At 41.5% G+C, this 18,024-nt stretch overlaps 5 protein-coding genes across 12 annotated transcripts; 3 read left to right on the forward strand and 2 right to left on the reverse strand.

The window, feature by feature from the left end:
• The first annotated feature begins 653 nt into the window (after positions 1-653).
• On the forward strand, positions 654-6,633 carry LOC117640729 (beta-galactosidase-1-like protein 2). Of its 3 annotated transcripts, XM_034377570.1 has the most exons (15): positions 654-1,244; positions 1,364-1,839; positions 1,921-2,130; positions 2,692-2,804; positions 3,743-3,935; positions 4,040-4,225; positions 4,309-4,453; positions 4,524-4,683; positions 4,760-4,909; positions 4,986-5,132; positions 5,215-5,402; positions 5,482-5,729; positions 5,820-6,035; positions 6,145-6,364; positions 6,442-6,633. In XM_034377570.1, exons 3-15 carry the CDS (start codon positions 2,102-2,104, stop codon positions 6,538-6,540), a joined length of 2,094 nt encoding a protein of 697 aa, XP_034233461.1. In that variant the 5' UTR covers positions 654-1,244; positions 1,364-1,839; positions 1,921-2,101; the 3' UTR covers positions 6,541-6,633. The 3 variants fall into 3 exon arrangements, with proteins under 3 accessions (XP_034233461.1, XP_034233462.1, XP_034233463.1); XM_034377571.1 differs by lacking the exons at positions 654-1,244; positions 1,364-1,839; positions 1,921-2,130 and adding an exon at positions 2,352-2,502; XM_034377572.1 differs by lacking the exons at positions 654-1,244; positions 1,364-1,839; positions 1,921-2,130; positions 2,692-2,804 and adding an exon at positions 3,450-3,609.
• LOC117640735 (vesicle transport through interaction with t-SNAREs homolog 1B) lies at positions 6,608-7,724 on the reverse strand. Of its 2 annotated transcripts, none has more exons than XM_034377583.1 (3): positions 7,543-7,724; positions 7,308-7,452; positions 6,608-7,229 (listed from the first exon to the last, which is right to left on the reverse strand). In XM_034377583.1, the coding sequence occupies exons 2-3, from the start codon at positions 7,439-7,441 to the stop codon at positions 7,010-7,012; spliced, it is 354 nt and encodes a 117-aa protein (XP_034233474.1). In that variant the 5' UTR covers positions 7,442-7,452; positions 7,543-7,724; the 3' UTR covers positions 6,608-7,009. The 2 variants fall into 2 exon arrangements, with proteins under 2 accessions (XP_034233474.1, XP_034233473.1); XM_034377582.1 differs by having other exon boundaries at positions 7,537-7,719.
• Positions 7,725-7,748: 24 nt separating this feature from the next.
• On the forward strand, positions 7,749-8,916 carry LOC117640736. Of its 2 annotated transcripts, none has more exons than XM_034377584.1 (3): positions 7,749-7,896; positions 8,438-8,614; positions 8,703-8,916. In XM_034377584.1, exons 2-3 carry the CDS (start codon positions 8,443-8,445, stop codon positions 8,789-8,791), a joined length of 261 nt encoding a protein of 86 aa, XP_034233475.1. In that variant the 5' UTR covers positions 7,749-7,896; positions 8,438-8,442; the 3' UTR covers positions 8,792-8,916. The 2 variants fall into 2 exon arrangements, with proteins under 2 accessions (XP_034233475.1, XP_034233476.1); XM_034377585.1 differs by lacking the exon at positions 7,749-7,896 and adding an exon at positions 7,959-8,102.
• Positions 8,899-11,329, reverse strand: LOC117640731 (integrator complex subunit 11). Its single transcript, XM_034377574.1, has 2 exons — positions 11,216-11,329; positions 8,899-11,134 (listed from the first exon to the last, which is right to left on the reverse strand). The coding sequence occupies exon 2, from the start codon at positions 10,980-10,982 to the stop codon at positions 9,195-9,197; it is 1,788 nt and encodes a 595-aa protein (XP_034233465.1). The 5' UTR covers positions 10,983-11,134; positions 11,216-11,329; the 3' UTR covers positions 8,899-9,194.
• LOC117640732 (E3 ubiquitin-protein ligase RNF13) lies at positions 11,251-17,982 on the forward strand. Of its 4 annotated transcripts, none has more exons than XM_034377577.1 (10): positions 11,251-11,367; positions 12,699-12,864; positions 12,950-13,164; positions 13,249-13,444; positions 13,533-13,635; positions 13,715-13,835; positions 13,915-14,089; positions 14,175-14,365; positions 14,452-14,749; positions 14,857-17,982. In XM_034377577.1, exons 2-10 carry the CDS (start codon positions 12,855-12,857, stop codon positions 15,174-15,176), a joined length of 1,629 nt encoding a protein of 542 aa, XP_034233468.1. In that variant the 5' UTR covers positions 11,251-11,367; positions 12,699-12,854; the 3' UTR covers positions 15,177-17,982. The 4 variants fall into 4 exon arrangements, with proteins under 4 accessions (XP_034233468.1, XP_034233466.1, XP_034233470.1 ...); XM_034377575.1 differs by having other exon boundaries at positions 11,304-11,438; XM_034377579.1 differs by having other exon boundaries at positions 11,304-11,438; positions 12,699-12,845.
• Positions 17,983-18,024: the final 42 nt, after the last annotated feature.

Here is an 18,024-nt window from a genome sequence, read left to right on the forward strand (position 1 = left end):
TTTAAAAAATTTTTTTCTTTAATCTAACAAATCGTTCCGCATGCCCTTTTTATCACAGTTTAAAAAGATTTGCGAGGTCATTTTTTATGAACTGTAAGGGGGAAAGTGAAGACGGGTTTTTTAAATTAATTAAATTTTTCAAAAGGGGGCATTAATTTTTACTTCTTGCGTACAAAAGTGAAAAGGGGCGCAAAAAAAGTTTTACCTTTTAGAAGAAGTAACATTGAAATTCTAAGCCTTTGGTTACATGATCGTGACACAAAAACGCAATAATAATCAAGAAAAAAGGTCGTCGAGAAAACTTTGCGGGCCACCCCCAAACCCGGCTTGGGAAAACCCGTGAATCATGTGTGGGTCAATTTAGGCCCAAAATTAAAATGGGAAACATTTCGAAATTTTGGTCACACGATCAAATCATTCCCAAACCTGTTTGAAAGTTCCAAGTTCAAAATTTCCCCCAACAGTAGTCGAATGTCCCTGCCGCAGCGCTATGGCCCCAAAGTAGGGAATTAAGGGGCCGAGGCCAAGAATGGGGCCTTGGACCCAAAGGGGCTCCGGAAAATTATCGGATTTGTGAGGTGAATATGATGACCAAGTCAATGACGTATGCCAGTTGTGTGTTGCATTTGACTGATATATGGTGCATTTGGCAGGCGCACTTTAAGAAATCTGATTTTCGTGGTTATGGCCTTCAAAAAGATGCCGTACCATCCATTTTCAACCCATCGAAGAAGTTTCAAGACTTTGTACCTGCTGCGAAGCGACCTAAGTTGAGGGACATCTTGATCGACCATCCTTATGCAAGACACCCTGAATCACAACCAAACCCTGCTAGTGTGCCCAGACCCCCGCCCACCCCCAAGTACAAATTGATGCCTGCACCGGAGTTTCTCCACGCTCGTCCCGTGCGAATCGCCCCCGCCCCACAAGTCCAGCCCAACGTGAGACCCCCTCAAGAACATCCAGGCCCTGGCCCCGCAGTTAGAGTGCTCAGACCCATGCCCACCACCTTGGGCGGGTACAAATTGTTGCCAGCACCTGAATTTCTGTGTGTTCCTCCCGCGCAAATCGCCCCCGCCCCGCTAGTCGAACCCTGGAAACCTGTCGCACCTGCCCTAGTGATCGTCCATGATGTCGATGGCGTGCTCTCTCAACCATGTCAACCGGGGGCGCTTGAGTACGCCCCTCAGTTGCCGGAATCGTCGGACCGCTCGCCTACCATGTGTTCCGACACGAAGACTCCGGTAAGTAATCCGATGCTCGTCCTTGCTCGCTCCATAATTTTTCCTGCAGGTAGGCAACCTGCGGGATACCTCGTACCCGCCTGTTGATAACGACTGCCTTGCCCTTGCTCCACTTTCAGCCCACGCCGTCGGGCAAGCCGTCGGGCATCCGACCTATCCGGCCATTCCGGCCTTGGCACCTCAACCGTCGCCAGTGACACCGTGACACCTCGGTGTCGGTGGCACCTTCCCCGAGTGCTGGTACTCCCTCGCGCGCCCATGGGACTTCCCGTACAGTGCGAGAGCGAGAGAGACCGACGGCCGCAGTGAGCGGCATCTCTGGAAACCCATCACGGGCAGACAAACTCAGTCCACGTCAAGCATGCCGCTGACTCGTTGCGTCGCTCGACGCGGCCCCCGGCGGCTTCGGCATGAGAGTTGCGAGGTTCGAATCCGCGCCGCGCTCTCGCACGCGCGTCCTAGGCAACACCAAAACCTGCACCTCATCTAATCTCAGGTGCGCCTATCGCATCCTGTTTTGCCTGGCCCCGCCTCCACGCGAACCGCGAAGCTAGGCAGTTCTGTTCGATTGCGGGCGATTAAAGCGTGATAACGGGTGAGTGCGCACGCTTTGTCGCTCCCTAACTTATGGCAGGGATGATCCTTTTCGAATAACGCTGTTTTGGACTTGAGCCAGATAAGGAGCGAGCTTTCGACCGAGCAGCGAGTGCCCAGAGAGTACCCGGGCCGCGTCCAAGTCCGGAGGTTCGGCGAGAACAAGTTGGTGCTGCGCAGCCAGCACGTCCCAGCATTCCAGCACAGAGCGGAGCTCGGAAGTGCGTCCGTCAACAGTGGAGTTGTTCCAAGACTGAGTCAACATGTGCAGCCTTTGCAGCTGCGCCTGCAGGTACGGTTATCACGTCAACAGACACCCTCTCCCCCCAAAAGTCAGGAAGGATTGAGTTCAGTGGAGGTGGAAGTGCCACAGTGAAAATTGCCTCGGACCAAACGTGACCTACGCAGCCCACGTTAGGGAAAAGAGAGGGTTTGTGTGTGTGAGACAGCACATGTGCTTGCGTCCCCTCGAAAAGTTTATCGTTTTATGAGTGTCGGCCTTTGACCCCTGCCAAAGAGCTTTGTTTTCCGTTGTGGGAATGTGGTGGTGGACATGTTTGGGGGAGAGAATCGCCAACGAGGAGGCGTGAGGGAACGGGAGGGAACCCTCGCGCTGGCCTTCAGTTAGTTCGTGTCCATGCACGATGCCCCAGGAAAGGCAGAGGTAAGCGGCGAAGCCTATATTTCCTTCTTTTGGGTTTCCAAATCAGCCCTTAGAGCTTTATGGCGGAGTATAGTGCGGTTGCCTGAGGGCAAGGATGGGTCTCCCTGTGATCTTTCTATTTCGATTCGCAGCTCAGAGACAAGGCACTGTGGCGGAAGGCACCTGCAATGATATTCTTTTTCTTTCCAGCTTGATCCGATGGGCCTTCTGCATTGCTGCGTTCGGACTCATTGTGGTCGCGTTCGTCGTGGGGGGCTATGTCCTCGGACCTCTCGTCATAAAAGACAAACCTCATACCCAAGGTAACTAGCAGTACGCTAAAATGTAATTCACTGCCGAAAACAATAAAGCAAACTGCTTCGATCACGTTGTGATGTGAGTCTCATATGGTTATATCCCGCATGTCACCACGCCACATCCTATAAGCGATGCCGTTCGTAGAAATTAGCTCAGTACTCCGTGGGTTAACAAACTTTCCCTTGAGGCCAGCCTAGATCGTCGTAAATTAGCGGCTGTGACGTGGAAGCGGTGACTTCGCACTTATAGAGCCCTACATTACCCGTTTGGGATGTAGGAGATTCTGTGGGCGTATGAACCAGGTCTACCGAGAAAACCACTACTCTCGGTAGGGACGACCCGTCATGTGCTGGTGAATCACCGACATGGCGGGGCGGGCCCGAAAGGAAGACGATCACTTGTGGTCCAGCCGTTAATCGCAATCGCTCTACGCGCTTAGCGCCTGCCAACCCGCCCCGTTACACAGCGTTGCGAGAATGGTGGCCTACCTCGCCCCTGCGGCGAGAGTCTCTCGTGCAGGGCGTAGCGCCGGGTGAATCGTGCGCCATGATGACTTCGTTCGGGTTCGGGACGAAAGGCCCGAACCTACCCGAACTTCCTTTCCATTCGGGCATTCGGGCCGGCACAGGTTAGGTTAGACGAGATCGCCATCAAGTCACGCGCCACAGCAACTAGTACAGAACAACACCTGAAAAAAGTACCGGGCGGTGAGCTCGGAACTCGGGAGCCATCATCCGAGTCAGTCAGCAATCATAGTTACTTCGCAGCTGTCAGTCAAGTCACTGGTCACGATGTCATCCGGCACTCTGGGTATTAACGACATTCCAATAAATGGACCAATCGGGCTTTGTGTTGTTTACTTTTGTGCATTTTGAATTATCTGGTTCGTCTGGAAAATGGTTGCCGCTACTCGAACTCAAATGCTCTTTTCTGTTTGTCACAGATCCCAGTGTGTACGAGTACTACACTGCCGGGGGTATCACGGAGGGACTGAAGGCCGGCACGGTGGACTTCACTCTCAACAAGAAGGTCATCTCACTCCACAGCGGGTCCATTCATTACTTCCGAGTCCACCCCCAGTACTGGAGGGACCGCCTCCGCAAGCTGAGGGCCGCGGGATTCGTCGCAGTCGAGACGTAAGCTAAGGGTGGGTGCGGGGGAAGCACCACTGCACTTTCAAAAAATGCCTTTTAGAATACACTGGATGCATTCATTGATACATCGTTCTAATTGCATGCAGATATGTGCCATGGAATCTTCATGAGCCTTATGATGGGGTCTTTGATTTTGGAAACGGCGGTGAAGACATGTCTCCTTTCTTAGACATCAGAACGTTCTTGAAGATTGCTCAAGAAGAAGATCTTCTCGCAATTTTGCGTCCTGGACCTTACATTTGTGCTGAATGGGAGTTTGGGGGATTGCCGAGGTAAGAAAGACATATTTGATTGAATATTTTAGTCGGCAAGAATTCGTCTATGGCTGGTGCTCACCTGTTTGTGTTTCATCCAGCTGGCTTCAGAAAATCCCATCAATTAAAGTGAGAACCAGCGACCCAAAATATACAGAGAGAGTGCAGAGGTTCTTTGATGTGCTTCTTCCAATTCTTAAAAATTTGCAATTTTCTACTGGACAAGGACCTATTATTGCCTTCCAGGTTGGTATTCTTTTTTTGTAGAATAAGTTGATGAAACATTGGCATTTAAAAATATGTTTTCTTTTTCCAGGTAGAAAATGAATATGGAAACACTAAAGAACCAAACAAGGATACTGACAAACAGCACTTACGAGATATTAAAGCAATGTTTGAAAAAGCAGGACTTGCGGAATTGTTCTTCACTTCTGACACTCCATCCAAAGGGAGAGAGTATGGTGCAATTGAAGGAGGTATTACTCTCTACATTATTTTTTCTTAAATCTCTTTTGCAGTCATAATGCATAACTACAATTTTTATTTTTGCAGTGCTTGAAGTTGCCAATTTTAACGAGAATCCAACTGGCGAACTGAACCTCCTGAAGGAATTGCAACCAAACAAAGCTGCAATGGTGATGGAGTTTTGGACTGGTTGGTTTGACCATTGGGGAGAAGCTCATCATGGAATGACCCTAGACAGTAAGTGCATGTTCAGCCATACTTGTAATTTTTTATTGTTGAGGCAGAATTAAAAGCAATGTACATCATGTTGCAGATTTCAAGAAAGTTCTTGAAGATATCCTTAAATACCCATCTGGAGTAAATTTCTATATGTTCCATGGTGGAACATCCTTTGGATTTCTAAATGGGGGCAATGTATATAAGGAGTTCCCATTCTACCTACCTGATATTTCCTCTTACGGTAACATGAATCTGAAATTCTGAAGCGTATATATTTTGTTTTGACGAGGCAAGAGGTTAATTATTTTTCTTTTTTTGTGTAGACTATGATGCACCATTATCAGAGGCTGGTGATTACACTGAAAAATATGAAGCCACAGTCTCCCTCTTGGCCAAATACCAAAAGGTGACTTTCAGGAAACCTGAGCGGCCTGTAGAAACCCCGAAGAAAGTTTATACACCCTTAAGTTCACCAGATTTCTTGAATTGGAACAGCTTATTGGATCAAGTTGTAAGTTAATAATTATTCAGCCCTCTCAAACTTCTGAGAAAAAGATGAAACAACAAAATAATCGTGCGGCTCATTGTAGGATGCTGAAGACAAACAAGATTCACCTCAACCTATTTACATGGAATATCATCAAGCTAATGGAGGGAGTGGACAGAACTTTGGTTACATTGTTTACCGAAAGAAAGATCAAAGTCTAACACCCACTTCAACGCTGAAAATTGATGGAAAGATAAATGGAGCTGCAATGGTCATGGTGAACAATGAACTGAAGTCACCGCCTCTTCAAACTGTTGATGATTTGAAAGGTTTTGGATATTGGTGCTCAGAGTAAGAATAGCGGTGTTTGCTCAAGCCATTTGTTTTTATTTTGAAGTGATAAAAGTACTTATATATTGAATATCATGTTGACTGTTGCAGTTCAGACAAAAACACCCTTGACTTGAAATTAAGTTCAGCCACTACTGCAGTTCTAGATATTATAATAGAAAATTGGAGTCGCAATAACTATGGGAAGCTATCAACTGATTTCAACCAAGTCAGAGGGCTTACATCTAATCAGGTCTATGTAGATGGCAACCAAGTTCAAGATTTTACAATTTATGCATTGCAGTTCAAAGGAAAATGGGTGCGAAGGTAAGGCTCAACGCAGACAGTTTATAATACACATACAGCTTACAAGTTTTATCAGTTACTTCTATTTAATGGTTTCATAAATATGATTCATTTTCCTCCTTTTGTGCAGACTGAAGAATTGGACTCAAAACCAAGTAGCAGGGAATGGGCCAGTAATGTTGAAGTTTAAGTTGAATGTGGAACAACCTACTGACACATTCCTTGATATGCAAGGATGGGGGAAAGGAGTTGTCTTCGTAAATGGCTTTAATATAGGCCGCTACTCCACTATTGGACCACTTCGAACCTTGTTTGCCCCTGCTCCTCTGTTCCAAAGCGGCACAAATGAGGTATGAAACTTTGATCACTAATTATTGCAAACTATTTTAGAACCTTTTTGACTGTGTTTCTTCTCTATTTTTTTCAGATCTGTGTTTTTGAGCATTTCAAGCCATCTTCAGAGCTCAAATTTTCAGATAGAATGATTTACAAGGATTCTGAAAAAACTATAAATGTTGACTTGTAAATAAGGAGATAAAAAGTTCAGAAAAAAATTACCTCTAGATCAAATGCTACTTGAAGTAAACGCCATGCTGGAATAAAAAGTTTTTATATTTTATATATTTACAGTTTATGAGGGACTTTCCCTACTTATCACAAGATAATATCACAATTAAATAGTTTGGGCCCCAAAGAAATGAAATCTGTTGCCAGAACTGTTTGACAAATGAAGCAACAACTGGAATGGCTTTCTAATATTTCTTTTCAGAAGTAGTACAAAACTCTCTTTAATGTCTTGGAAGGATTGTGCCATCCTATAAATTTGAATGAATTTAAATGAGGCACATAGAACATGTTCTAACACTGATTGTTCAATTGCAAACATGGGCAATAAATAAAAATAATAATAGAAATATAGTCTATGATGGAAAATAAGCAAGTACAAGTGACTTAGATAAATTTTTTTTATAATATTTGCCAACTAAGAATAGATATTAACTTTTCTTGAAAAATTTGAGGTACACAAGACAGGCAAGAATTCCACCTTCCATTAAAATTATCAAAAGTAAAGTCAACTTATTGGATAACACCCCACATTTCATTTTCCGCAGTATTGCATCTGCTCGGTTAAGTTCTTCATCAGTATCTGCAACTCGCTGACGAGCTCGTAGAAGTGTTTCACGCTGCTGTCCCAATTCACTGACAACTTCAGTTCTGTAAAGAAAAGAGAGCTACGTGAAGATCCATACCGAAGTAGACACCAAAGCCACACATTCTTCACAAAATAATGACCCAATTTGTTCCGTCTCAACAGCTATTTGAGTAGATCTAGCAATACTCTGCGATGCCCTCTCCAAGTTTCCTTGAGTGCTCCGAAATGTGCTTTCATGCTCGGAATCCCAGTTAATGCTGCCACTCCAAGCCATTGTTTCTCCCTCTGAAAAAGGAATAAAGTAAATTAAAACTTAGTCTGGCGCGCAGCCAGAGACTAAAAAGTGGGAACTTCTACCAGCAAACCAACCAATAACAAAAGATTTTATTGAAGTTTAGCCTTTAGTTTAATTTGGAGGCCAAAAGTATTTCAGCACTGTCACTTGACACAGAAGGCACAGCTATAAAAATAAACACAGAACGCTACAACCCATGATCAACAGTTCAAAACTTCGGCGTCGAAAAATTCCCACAGAAAAACTTCGTACGACGTACACAATGTATGAGAAGTTGATCTTTGCTCTAAGAGAAATTCATCATGTCAGCGCCTTGCTTCAAAATTGAAAAGTTTCGACCTCTGGCTCCACTCGGCTGTGAGGAGAACTCAGCTGTCTGCTCGTGCTTGAGGTTCATTCGTGAAGGTCTCTCCAATCGACCGATTCAATTTCAGGTGACTTTTCTTGTTATTTATGGGTATCTGCTGTCAGGGTGATCTCTATTTCACAGTTGCTGGGTTTCTTTTAAGTGGGGCTGAATGTGCGTTAAGAACTGAACCCAGGTATCTGCCGTCTCTGTTACGAATTACCCTCCTTTTGGTATCGACTTGAACGTACGCTTTTGAGCTTGAATATTGGCGATTGTCGCATCCTTTGTCAGGTACTGGACTGCTTTACATTCTGCTGAGTTTTGTCGACCGCTGTCTCATCTCTCATGAATGACTGAAGAGACGTGCAAGTGTCATTCGTTCGTTCCTAACCTCTCTAGCCGCCTATCCCTTGGTTGCAGCCCTAATTCCTTTGATATCTTTGATATTTTCTCTACTTGTTTGTTCGATACCTTCGAGTCATCTCTTCTTTTGCGTCTCAATCTTTAGTTTTCTGTAAGGTTTCTGAGTCTTAAATTTTGCGTATGTTAAAAATTGCCCACTATTCTTACGTTTCTCTTAAAGTTCTTGCTCTATTGATCTTATTTTTATGATATATTTGTTTTAGGCAAGATGTCGGCCAACAAAATCCCAGCAAGGCCCATGGAGTACCCATACACCATGGCTGCCAAGTTCACCCATTTCCCCTACAAGATGTATTTCAACCATGCCAACTGGCGGTACAAGTGGTCAGTCATTGGTTATGGCCTTTCCATTCCATTCTTCATCTTCCTTAACAATGCCTGTAAGTATTTCTATTCAGTCGAATCAATTATGTACCAATCCTGTAACATGTCGGAATCTGCCTTAATGCATCTTGTATTTTGTTCCAGTGAACAGCCCTGGCAATCAAGAGAAGCGAAAGGAGTTTGAACGCAAGATTCACAAAGATCATGAGGAGCACCTCAAGCACTTGAAGTAGATTCTCTACTTTCATAACATTTGTTGATTTTAATCTTGTTTCTATGCTATTTAACTACCCTCACTTCAGAATTGTAAATGTAGAATATTCAATAAAACAACACTGAATGTATTTACAGATGAAAATTAGTTTTTAATATTCATTTAATTTTCTAGAAAAATGTACATTTACATGAAAATTACGTACTAAACTGGCACAAATACAGAAAAATGGACCTCTAAATCATCTCTATACAGTAAGAAATATCTCAAAATTCACTGGACATAGGGTTTGAGCCATCAACAAAAATTATTATTACTGTAACAATTCCAAACACCTTCATAAAGCACTCTGCAATAACAGTCTTGACAAAAATACTTCAGTAAAGAGACAGACTCCAAGTCTCTAGCACTAAGGTTCACTGTCAGTGTCCCATTGTTTGAATGAGTTCAAGTATGAAACTTCCTAATTCTTCATCCTGATTTGTCCAAGAAATATATACAGTTTTGGTTTCATCATCTGCGCCCTCCACTTTAACTAGAACAGACTCGATGGATATATTTCCCTCCTGATAAAGGACATTCCAGCCTTTGAGCTTTTCCTGGACAAGTAAGAGAAGCTTATCGGTGGTTCTAGCAGCTGGTCCAAAATCTTCCAACCTTACTGTTGATGTAAATCGCACCATGTGTCTGCTGATATCTGCTTCTTTACATGCCTCATCCACATCCATCAAACATGTGGACTTGTCCTTCATCACAAGAACACCATGGATTATTCTTGGTCGTTTAGGGTCTGGAGGCTGAGCATTGTACTTGACAGACTCTGCCTTCAGAAGAGGAAGAGAGACATCAATAGGAATTTTATGGGGTGTTTGAATTACACAAGTTTCTCCATTGGCTGGCATAAAGCAATCAATTTTAAACTCTTGTTTAATTTTTTCCTTCAAAAATTCCATTTTGGCTGCTTCACCATGAACAAGTAAAACATTGCGAGGCTCACAGTATTGGATCAGCTGCATTATGCCCTTGGCATCAGCATGTGCTGAGAAGGACATGTATTGGACAGACATTTTGACTTCAACAAATTGACGATTTTCCATTTCCACTTTCTTTGAACCATTTAATATTTTATGACCAACAGTTCCTTGAACACAGAAGCCTGGCATTATCACCATATTGTTTTCATTTGGGGCCCATTTTTTAAATATCTGGAGAGAAAGTCCAGCGTGCAGCATGCCAGGTGTAGCAAACACTACCATAGCACCAGGGTTGTCTATGTATCCTTTGTCAAATGGTTTGATGTGTTTGAAGTCAAACATATTGCGTTGCACAAATGTCTTGCGAATCTTCTGATTTGTCCATGTGATAAACATCTTGTAGTAGTTGTTTGCCTTTTCAGTGAGACCAACAGCAAAGTATATGGGGACTTTTAGATTCATACGTTCCCAGTATGTCTCTAGCAAAATACACAATTCTTGAGCTCGACCCAATGCAAAAACAGGTATCAATACTTTGCCTCCTCTTTCAACACATTCGTGAACTTTTTTCAAAAAGTCTCTTTCCCTGCAACGTTTGGAATCTCTTATAGTAGTTGCATAGGTAGATTCTGTTATCAATACATCAGGACGACACTTGTCAATCCAAGCAGCTCCCAGGTGGCGATCTGGGGTCATGTTGTAATCTCCTGTGTATACAACAGATTGATTGCCGACTCTTATCCAGAACATAGCAGCACCAAGTACATGGCCAGCATAATAAGCTTTGATCTCTAGTTCGTTATCAACCATGACAGATTGATGCAAAGTCACAGCAATCACTTTCTTCATGCAGTCCTTAATCATTTGTGATGTGAAAAAATTACTTTCCCCCTTCCGCTCAACAGAAACCTTGCGCATGTCTTCCAGGAGAATTGGAGCGATGGCTTTCGTTGGATGTGTCATATAGATGGGCCCATTGTACCCTACCATTTCAGTCAGATATGGCAGAGCTCCACAGTGGTCCAAGTGGAAATGAGATATAATTATGGCATCAATGTAACCAGTGACAGGGCCTTCAGGTGTGATGTATGAGAAGTCAGGGAACCTCCGTTCATCCTGGTAGCCCATGTGCATGCCGCAGTCCAGCATGATCTTCTTGCCTCCAATGTTGAGAAGGATGCAACTCCTGCCGACGTCTTGACCGGCACCCAAGGGAATTATTTTGATCTCAGGCATTTTTATCTTCAGATTATCTTCAGACGGGGCACCTCAGGTTGATATTGATGATTCCTCCGAAGCAAACTAGCATCAGCAAAGAAGGTTCAGCATCTCTCGGCCAGGTCTGGAGTTGCACTTGTACCCAAAAGCTTGTGCGTTCATGCCATACACTGTCAACAAGCAATCAAACACGCATTACAGGCTGATCTCAGGTGAAATTTCACTCAAGTCCACCTAACCCGCCTACTAACTGAGAGCAACAGCACAGCACAAACAAAACACATGTCGTCTGGTCTGTCAGAGCAGCTTTGACCAAGTACTGACCAAGTACGACACCGACGCAGTACGCATTCTGCGTTGGGAACATACCCCATTCTGCATCGCCTCCTTGTGTGTGTTGTGTGTATGTGCATGATTTTGTTTAGTGTGGTGTAATTGGCAATTGTTATTTTATCCGCATTTGCTCTAATACTGGTGAGTTTTATTTATTCTGCCCGTCTACTCTCCCTTCTCATGTCATCTGCTACCAGTGCTGTCTTAAAGTCTTTTGTTTGCGTGCCCAGGCCTGTCTCTCTCTACGCAGGCGTTAATATTATTGCCAGAGCTCCGCTGTCACATTTTCGTTTTGTTTTCTCGTGTTTTGTGTAATTAGTGTTATCCACTCGTCTGTCCTCGCTCGTGCCCGTGTGGCGTTATCTTCTTGAATCTAACGAACGTTAACTCACGTCGCTTTTTCCCTCTACCCAAAGCAACTAGTTCAGGCCCTTAGTGGTTATTTTGTGTTTTTGTCCTTGTAATTATTAATTGAATGCGTGCAACAGTATCCTATTCCATGTATCGCAACAATTCCTATTTCGTCTTAAACATTATTTTGCTGTTTTATTTACCTCTGTAAGTTAAGTTTAGCTTGTTAAGTCGTAAAATGTGTGTAGCGGAGCATCAGTAAGTAATGTTCCCTGTAATCATTGCCACACCTATCAGGACTTACTAAACATTGTAAGAAAGTATTCCTTAAATTCTGTTTACTTGAAAGATTTGTGTTATTACCTAACAATCATTCCAGCGGAAACGTCAGAGTTGGCATGTGCGATTGAGTCATTGGTACATGAACCACAAGGCCATTAATGAACTTGAACTTCTGTTCAATCAGAATCTTCAGCAAATATCATCTTGGCCTACTTGACATCTATCTTCAACAATAGTTTCAAATGTGTTCTCTGATTGCCTTCATCGGTAAAAAAAAAAGCATAAATGTCCACTTTGAATCGAATGCAAAAACACTGAAGCTCCATTTCTTTAAGTTAAAATTATGAAAAGACTAGACAGCTTTTGCTGCCAGTCAGCAATTAGTTAATTATCATGCAACATTAATAACAAAGTAACTCTGGAAGCTGGTAATAACACAAGTTTCATCCGTATTGGTTGAGAGCTCTATCTTATCACTTGACCTAGTGTTGACCGCTCTTGACCTGGATCAATGTGATGATGCTCCTTTACTTTTTAGTTTTGTTTTGTACCGTTCAAGATTATTGGCATGGCCCTCAAGACTTATTCATGTCGTCTTTGTCACAGCCTTTTGTAAACCTTCTTCCAAATGTTGTTCTTCATTGCCAATTACATCAACATGCAAGATAAAATAATAATTATAATAATTGTAATTTTTTTAAAACTCTTGCCACAATCTGTTTGATTTTGCATTGTAACATTTATGTTTTTCTTTTTCTGTTCTTGCAGTGATTCTAAATGCAGTGTGAGGGGGTGGAGGGTCATGCTGTGCAGTTTCTTCCTGTCAGACCACCAATTCGTGGTGGCTTGTGATGATACTGTTCCTTAAATTTGACTAAAGCCCCCCCACCCAAACGTGTAAAACATCATCACAGAGTAAGGCAAATGCCTCTATGTAAGATATCTTCGAAGAATTTATTTCTGATAAATGGTTTAAAACTAATTCCATGCAGCTTTTCAAAAATGTACATTTTTTACAGATTTAAGGATGAATCCATCATGCCCCCTTCCACGTCACATAACAGCACTTTACATGGTTGCTGTTTTAAGCAGCATAGCGTTATTCAGTCAAAGCATCACTATTGTTGGGGCTGACATACTTGTTTACTGTGAGGATCCATTCCAACAAGTTGAAGTTGAGTTTCGAGACTTGCAAGCTCGCTTTGGTGATTCTCTTCCACTTCAAGGTCTTGAGGTAATTTCAGTCATTTCATACACTCTGTGAACTGTTACTGAACCCCACAATCGGTTACTTATTGGCGACTTTACTTGCTGGCAGGGCTATCTGGTGTATGCAGAGCCAGCCTTAGCATGTGGTCCAGTAAAACCACCACCGAAAGTAGACAACATAACTACAGAAAACTGGATATTACTCATCATGAGGGGTGAATGTACTTATGAGACCAAAGTCAGAAATGCACAATCAAGTCATTACAAAGCTGTCATAGTTCACAATGTCAACTCCAGCGACCTTGGTGGGTGACACTCTCTTCACATAAAGTAAAATGTGGACTTGATGTTTCTCCATTTATTTGAATTGTTGATGTGCTCTTTGCTCAACAGAACCAATGTCTGCTGTAAATAGCTCTGGAATCAACATTCCCTCCGTTTTTGTTGGTGAACACACTGGGGCTTTCTTGAAAGCTAAATACCTGTATAATGAAACGTAAGTTTCCCACACTGGTTTTAACTTATTTCACTGGAACACATGCTGAAAGAAACAAAAACGATCCTTTGTGTTGTAGATTTCCATGTCGTCATTATGTTTTGATAAATGATGAAATGCCATTTAATATCAACACTCATCTTCTACTTCCATTCGCCACTGTTGTTGGTATATGTTGCCTTATAATGCTTACATTCATGGTAAGTTCATAAAATAGAATAATTGTTTGCGGGTTACAAAGGTTTTATTATTCCATGCTCTCATTGATGACTCCTTCAGGTTCTGAAATGTTTACAAGATAGACGCCGTCAAAGAAGACACAGACTTCCTGCTGCATCTTTGCGTCAAATACCTACATCAAAGTTCCAGAAGGGAGATCCGTATGAAACATGCGCTATTTGTTTAGATGATTACCAGGAAGGAGAGAAATTGCGCATACTTCCTTGTTCTCATGGTATGCAAATTATGCTCATTTCAAAAAGACCAATGGATTTTTTTAATAGTAGTATTCAGAAACTTATAAGTTGTTAAATTTTCAGCTTACCATAGCAAATGTATTGATCCCTGGTTGACGCGAAATAGACGTGTGTGTCCAGTATGTAAACGCAAGGTGTTCGCTCAGGATGAAAGAATGTCTGATTCAGACTCTGATACTGATGCTGATGATACCACTCCTCTGGTTCGTGGTGGGCCTCAAGGCACTCAAGGAGGAACATTTGATAGACCTACGGTAAGATTTGTCCGATATTTCGTTTACTGACAAATATGCTGTGTTGTTTTGAGCTATCCAGGCAACTGTATTTTGTTTGTGCTCAGGGAAATGCTATTTTGAGTTCAACTGCGTCTCCCAGTTTATTTGGGAGCTCATACTCTTCTATCGCATCTTCTTCAACGTCATCAAGGAGTGGCAGGCCTCAAGCTGAAGAAGGTGCAGCCACTTCGTCGACTGGAAATGAAACTGTACCAGGTGGCACCAGTCAGCACCTCAATTGGATAGAGAGAATTGTTAATCATCGCAGACTTAATGCTCAATCACAAAGACGTCAGCATGACACCTCTACTGTTGCACCCACCGAAGAAGATGTTTCTTCAAGCTCAGCAGGAAGACAAGAAGGTATTTTGGCCTATTTCCTATGAATTTTCCATAAATTAAAGTTACCTCTATACAGTATTGGAGTTTGAACGTAAAGGTTGTATATTCTCTACGTTCTACTTTTGCAGGAGACAGTCAAGAAACAGTGACATGCTACAACATGTCTTCAGGAGAGCATTCTATCAACAGTCAACCCACCGATTTGGACTTTTCAGATGATCATTTTGAGCGTGGAGGGCTTCCAAGCCAGTGGGGCTCCCGTGTGGCTTTGCTGGGTAGTAGAAGTGAAGCAGAAGGGTGTGTTTTAGATGAAACGTGTGAGGGTGCTGAAGAAGCAGAAGAAGTTCCTGGCTCTTGGTCTGCTGCAGGTCTTCCAACAGTGTCTGTAAGGTCTTCATCAAGTTCTCAGAGGTCAAACTCCAGTGAGCGCAAACCTGCAGTTGTATGATTGGTAACGAGCTTCTATTATTACTTCAAACTAAGGACCAAAAGAGTAAAAATAAGTTATCAATTATGGCTTGTTTGCTTCTGAAAACCTAATATCTTGCCCACGAATTTTCATTAAATTGCATGAGATATTTTCAGTATGGTTCAATTATTACTGTATTGTATGAAGTGTGGGAGTCTTATCACTGTGTACTCCCAGGTTTTTTCAATACCTTTTCAGATTATATATTCGATCAGATATATTTATTTTAGGTAAGTTTTCTAGTCGCATGTGTTATTGATCAACAATTGTAATTTTATTCAAGGAATTTTATTCAATGCATCTTCTTTTCTGAATCTATAATGTAATCAGTCGCTCATTCCTTTGTTAGTTCATTCAAATTAGTGTGCATGTGTAAAGCTATATGGAGGTGTTTTTGTAGAAATTCCACCCTTGAAGCCTTCAGTTAATTAATGATCTGTTCCAAAGGATGAGTTGCTCTGTGGAGGTGATATTGTAACTGTGAACTGAACTATCAGGTGACCTCCAAAGAAATGGCTTTTTGTTCTAACCCACCATCCGTCCATTGACACAGATCAGTCATACTATACTGCATTAACAGACATGATATCCTCTGTTTCTTGTGATGTGGAGGAATGACTAGTACCAGACACAGCTTAACAAACATCTTATGAGTTAAATTTCAATTATTTCAATGGTACAAAATCTATGAGAAAGGGTTAACTTCAGTCTTCTCCCATTAAGACAAAGTATTTTACTGTTTGTGGTAAATGAATCAGCTTCTCATAATGTTTGAATTTGTTGTGGTGGGTATGAATCTTCCTTCACCTGTAATTGTGATATGTTGTTTAGGTTTTAGCAAGGTCAAGTATGGCGTTGATGTTTTGTTTTGACAAGGTGGATGGTAGGAGTTTTCAGTCTTGCCTTCTTATCGCTCTGAAGGCATTCCAAAGCTTTTATTTTCTCCCAGCTACAAGAAGTGTAGCTTTACTTTAAGGAAACATAATGAGAGGTTCCTGTTGGACTAGCTGCTTTGGTGCTTTTTATAATTACTACTAAAAATGAACTTCGGCAAAAACTTGGACAGTTTATAAGAAATTTTGTTTGGAAAATTAGCAAAGTAAAGCACTGTTTTATCATTTCACTTTAACTCAAAACTCATTATCTATCATACTGGCACCTTCGCTCTGGTGTCCCTCTTGTAAAATAATCTCAATTTTGAAATGGGGCTGTCTGAGTATAATAATGTTGATTTTAACTGGTTATGTTTGATAAACTTAATGTGCTGTTATCGATATGTTTATATAAGTCTCTTATTTTTATCATTTTTCAGTTAATATTAATCAGATAATACTTGTTAATTGATACCGTACCTCTTGTGTGTTGTTTGTTAAAATGTATCTAATGCAGTCACTTTAGAATGATTTGGGCTCACACAAAAGAAAGACAAAAACTTCACTTCGCTAGGCTGAAGCTGCATAAGATGCTAGGGATTCTTCCAACTAACCTGCGAGTGGTGTGTGCTGTGAACTACCATAGTTGCTTGAAAAGCTCCCAGTCCTTTTTGATCTGTGAGTGCCTTTCATTCTAATAAAACAACTGTACATATTAAGTTAAGGAGCTGTTACTGCTAAATGATATTTTTGTATTATGATATTTTCCTCTTTTTTTCCTTTCGTAACTATATTGTTTCTGTCTGATGAAATTTAAAGACCACCTAGTAATTTTCCCTTTTTGCTACAAATTTCATGTGTATTAACATCTTTGTATTAAAACTGACTAATTATTTAGAATGGTTGTCCTATTGAGAGCTAAGGCCTTTAGTCAGAATCATAATTTCACTGTGTAAATTTTGTGGTGACAAGAGGTTTTTATCTTCTTTACATAGATATGAGAGTAAACTCTTTTCTACAGGATTAACATGGCACAAGAGAAGTAACTTTCTCCTACCTGTGTTCATGTATAGTGCTTTTATGCGCTTTTATGTCATTCCCCCCCCCCTCCCCCAAAGTCTTGTTTTCTAAATTTTCTGGCAGTGCTTAAGAAACAAGTGACTTTCTGACCAATTAGTGATCTTATAGTTAATCGTCGGCCATTTGGTTTCACAATTTTGTCTGTTTTACCAGGTTTTGTGATAACCACTGTGCTCATTGTTTCATTTCAAGACTCGGACACATTATTGAGCCTTTTGTAAATGTTATCCTAGTATTGATGCATGGTTGATACTTCATAAGAACTGACTCTCAATATAACATTGTCATTCTTTCATTGTTACCCGGTAAATTATACTAACTTACACGGATTTTACTGGATGTTGTTCAATTAAACAACTTGCTTTGCTGTCAATGCCATGCATGCCCCAGCACCTTGAAGTTCTTTGTGATGCAGAGTTATACAGCTTTTAACGATGGCAGGATTGTGTGTAAGGTTCTGTGATTATTATTAAATTTTTTATTTTAGGCAGTAAGAGAAGTCAGTGCCATTTTACCATGGTGAGTGACCTAAAGATGAAATGGAACAAATTTCATAGTTCATTTCATGGTAATGTTTCCAATATTGTTTAAAAAAGGCGCAACTTAAGTGTTATTATTTAAGAAGGTTGCTTCTAGATGCTTTTACTCTTTGTTGCCTTAGGGTGAGGCAATAGTTAACTAGAAAGAATTAAAAACGCAACTTGATAGGCTAGCTGCTACTACTATGATTGCTGCCCATATTTAAATCAGGCAAGTTTCACCTAGCTTTGTAGCTGTTCTTTGTGTATTATTGTGATAAAATCTTGTCTATTAATAAAGAGATTATGACCTCAGCATGTCAAACTATGAGAATCAATGGCACGTTCAACAAACCG

Source organism: Thrips palmi, unplaced genomic scaffold (assembly GCF_012932325.1).
Source record: "Thrips palmi isolate BJ-2018 unplaced genomic scaffold, TpBJ-2018v1 HiC_scaffold_12, whole genome shotgun sequence".
NCBI classification, from domain to species: domain Eukaryota; kingdom Metazoa; phylum Arthropoda; class Insecta; order Thysanoptera; family Thripidae; genus Thrips; species Thrips palmi.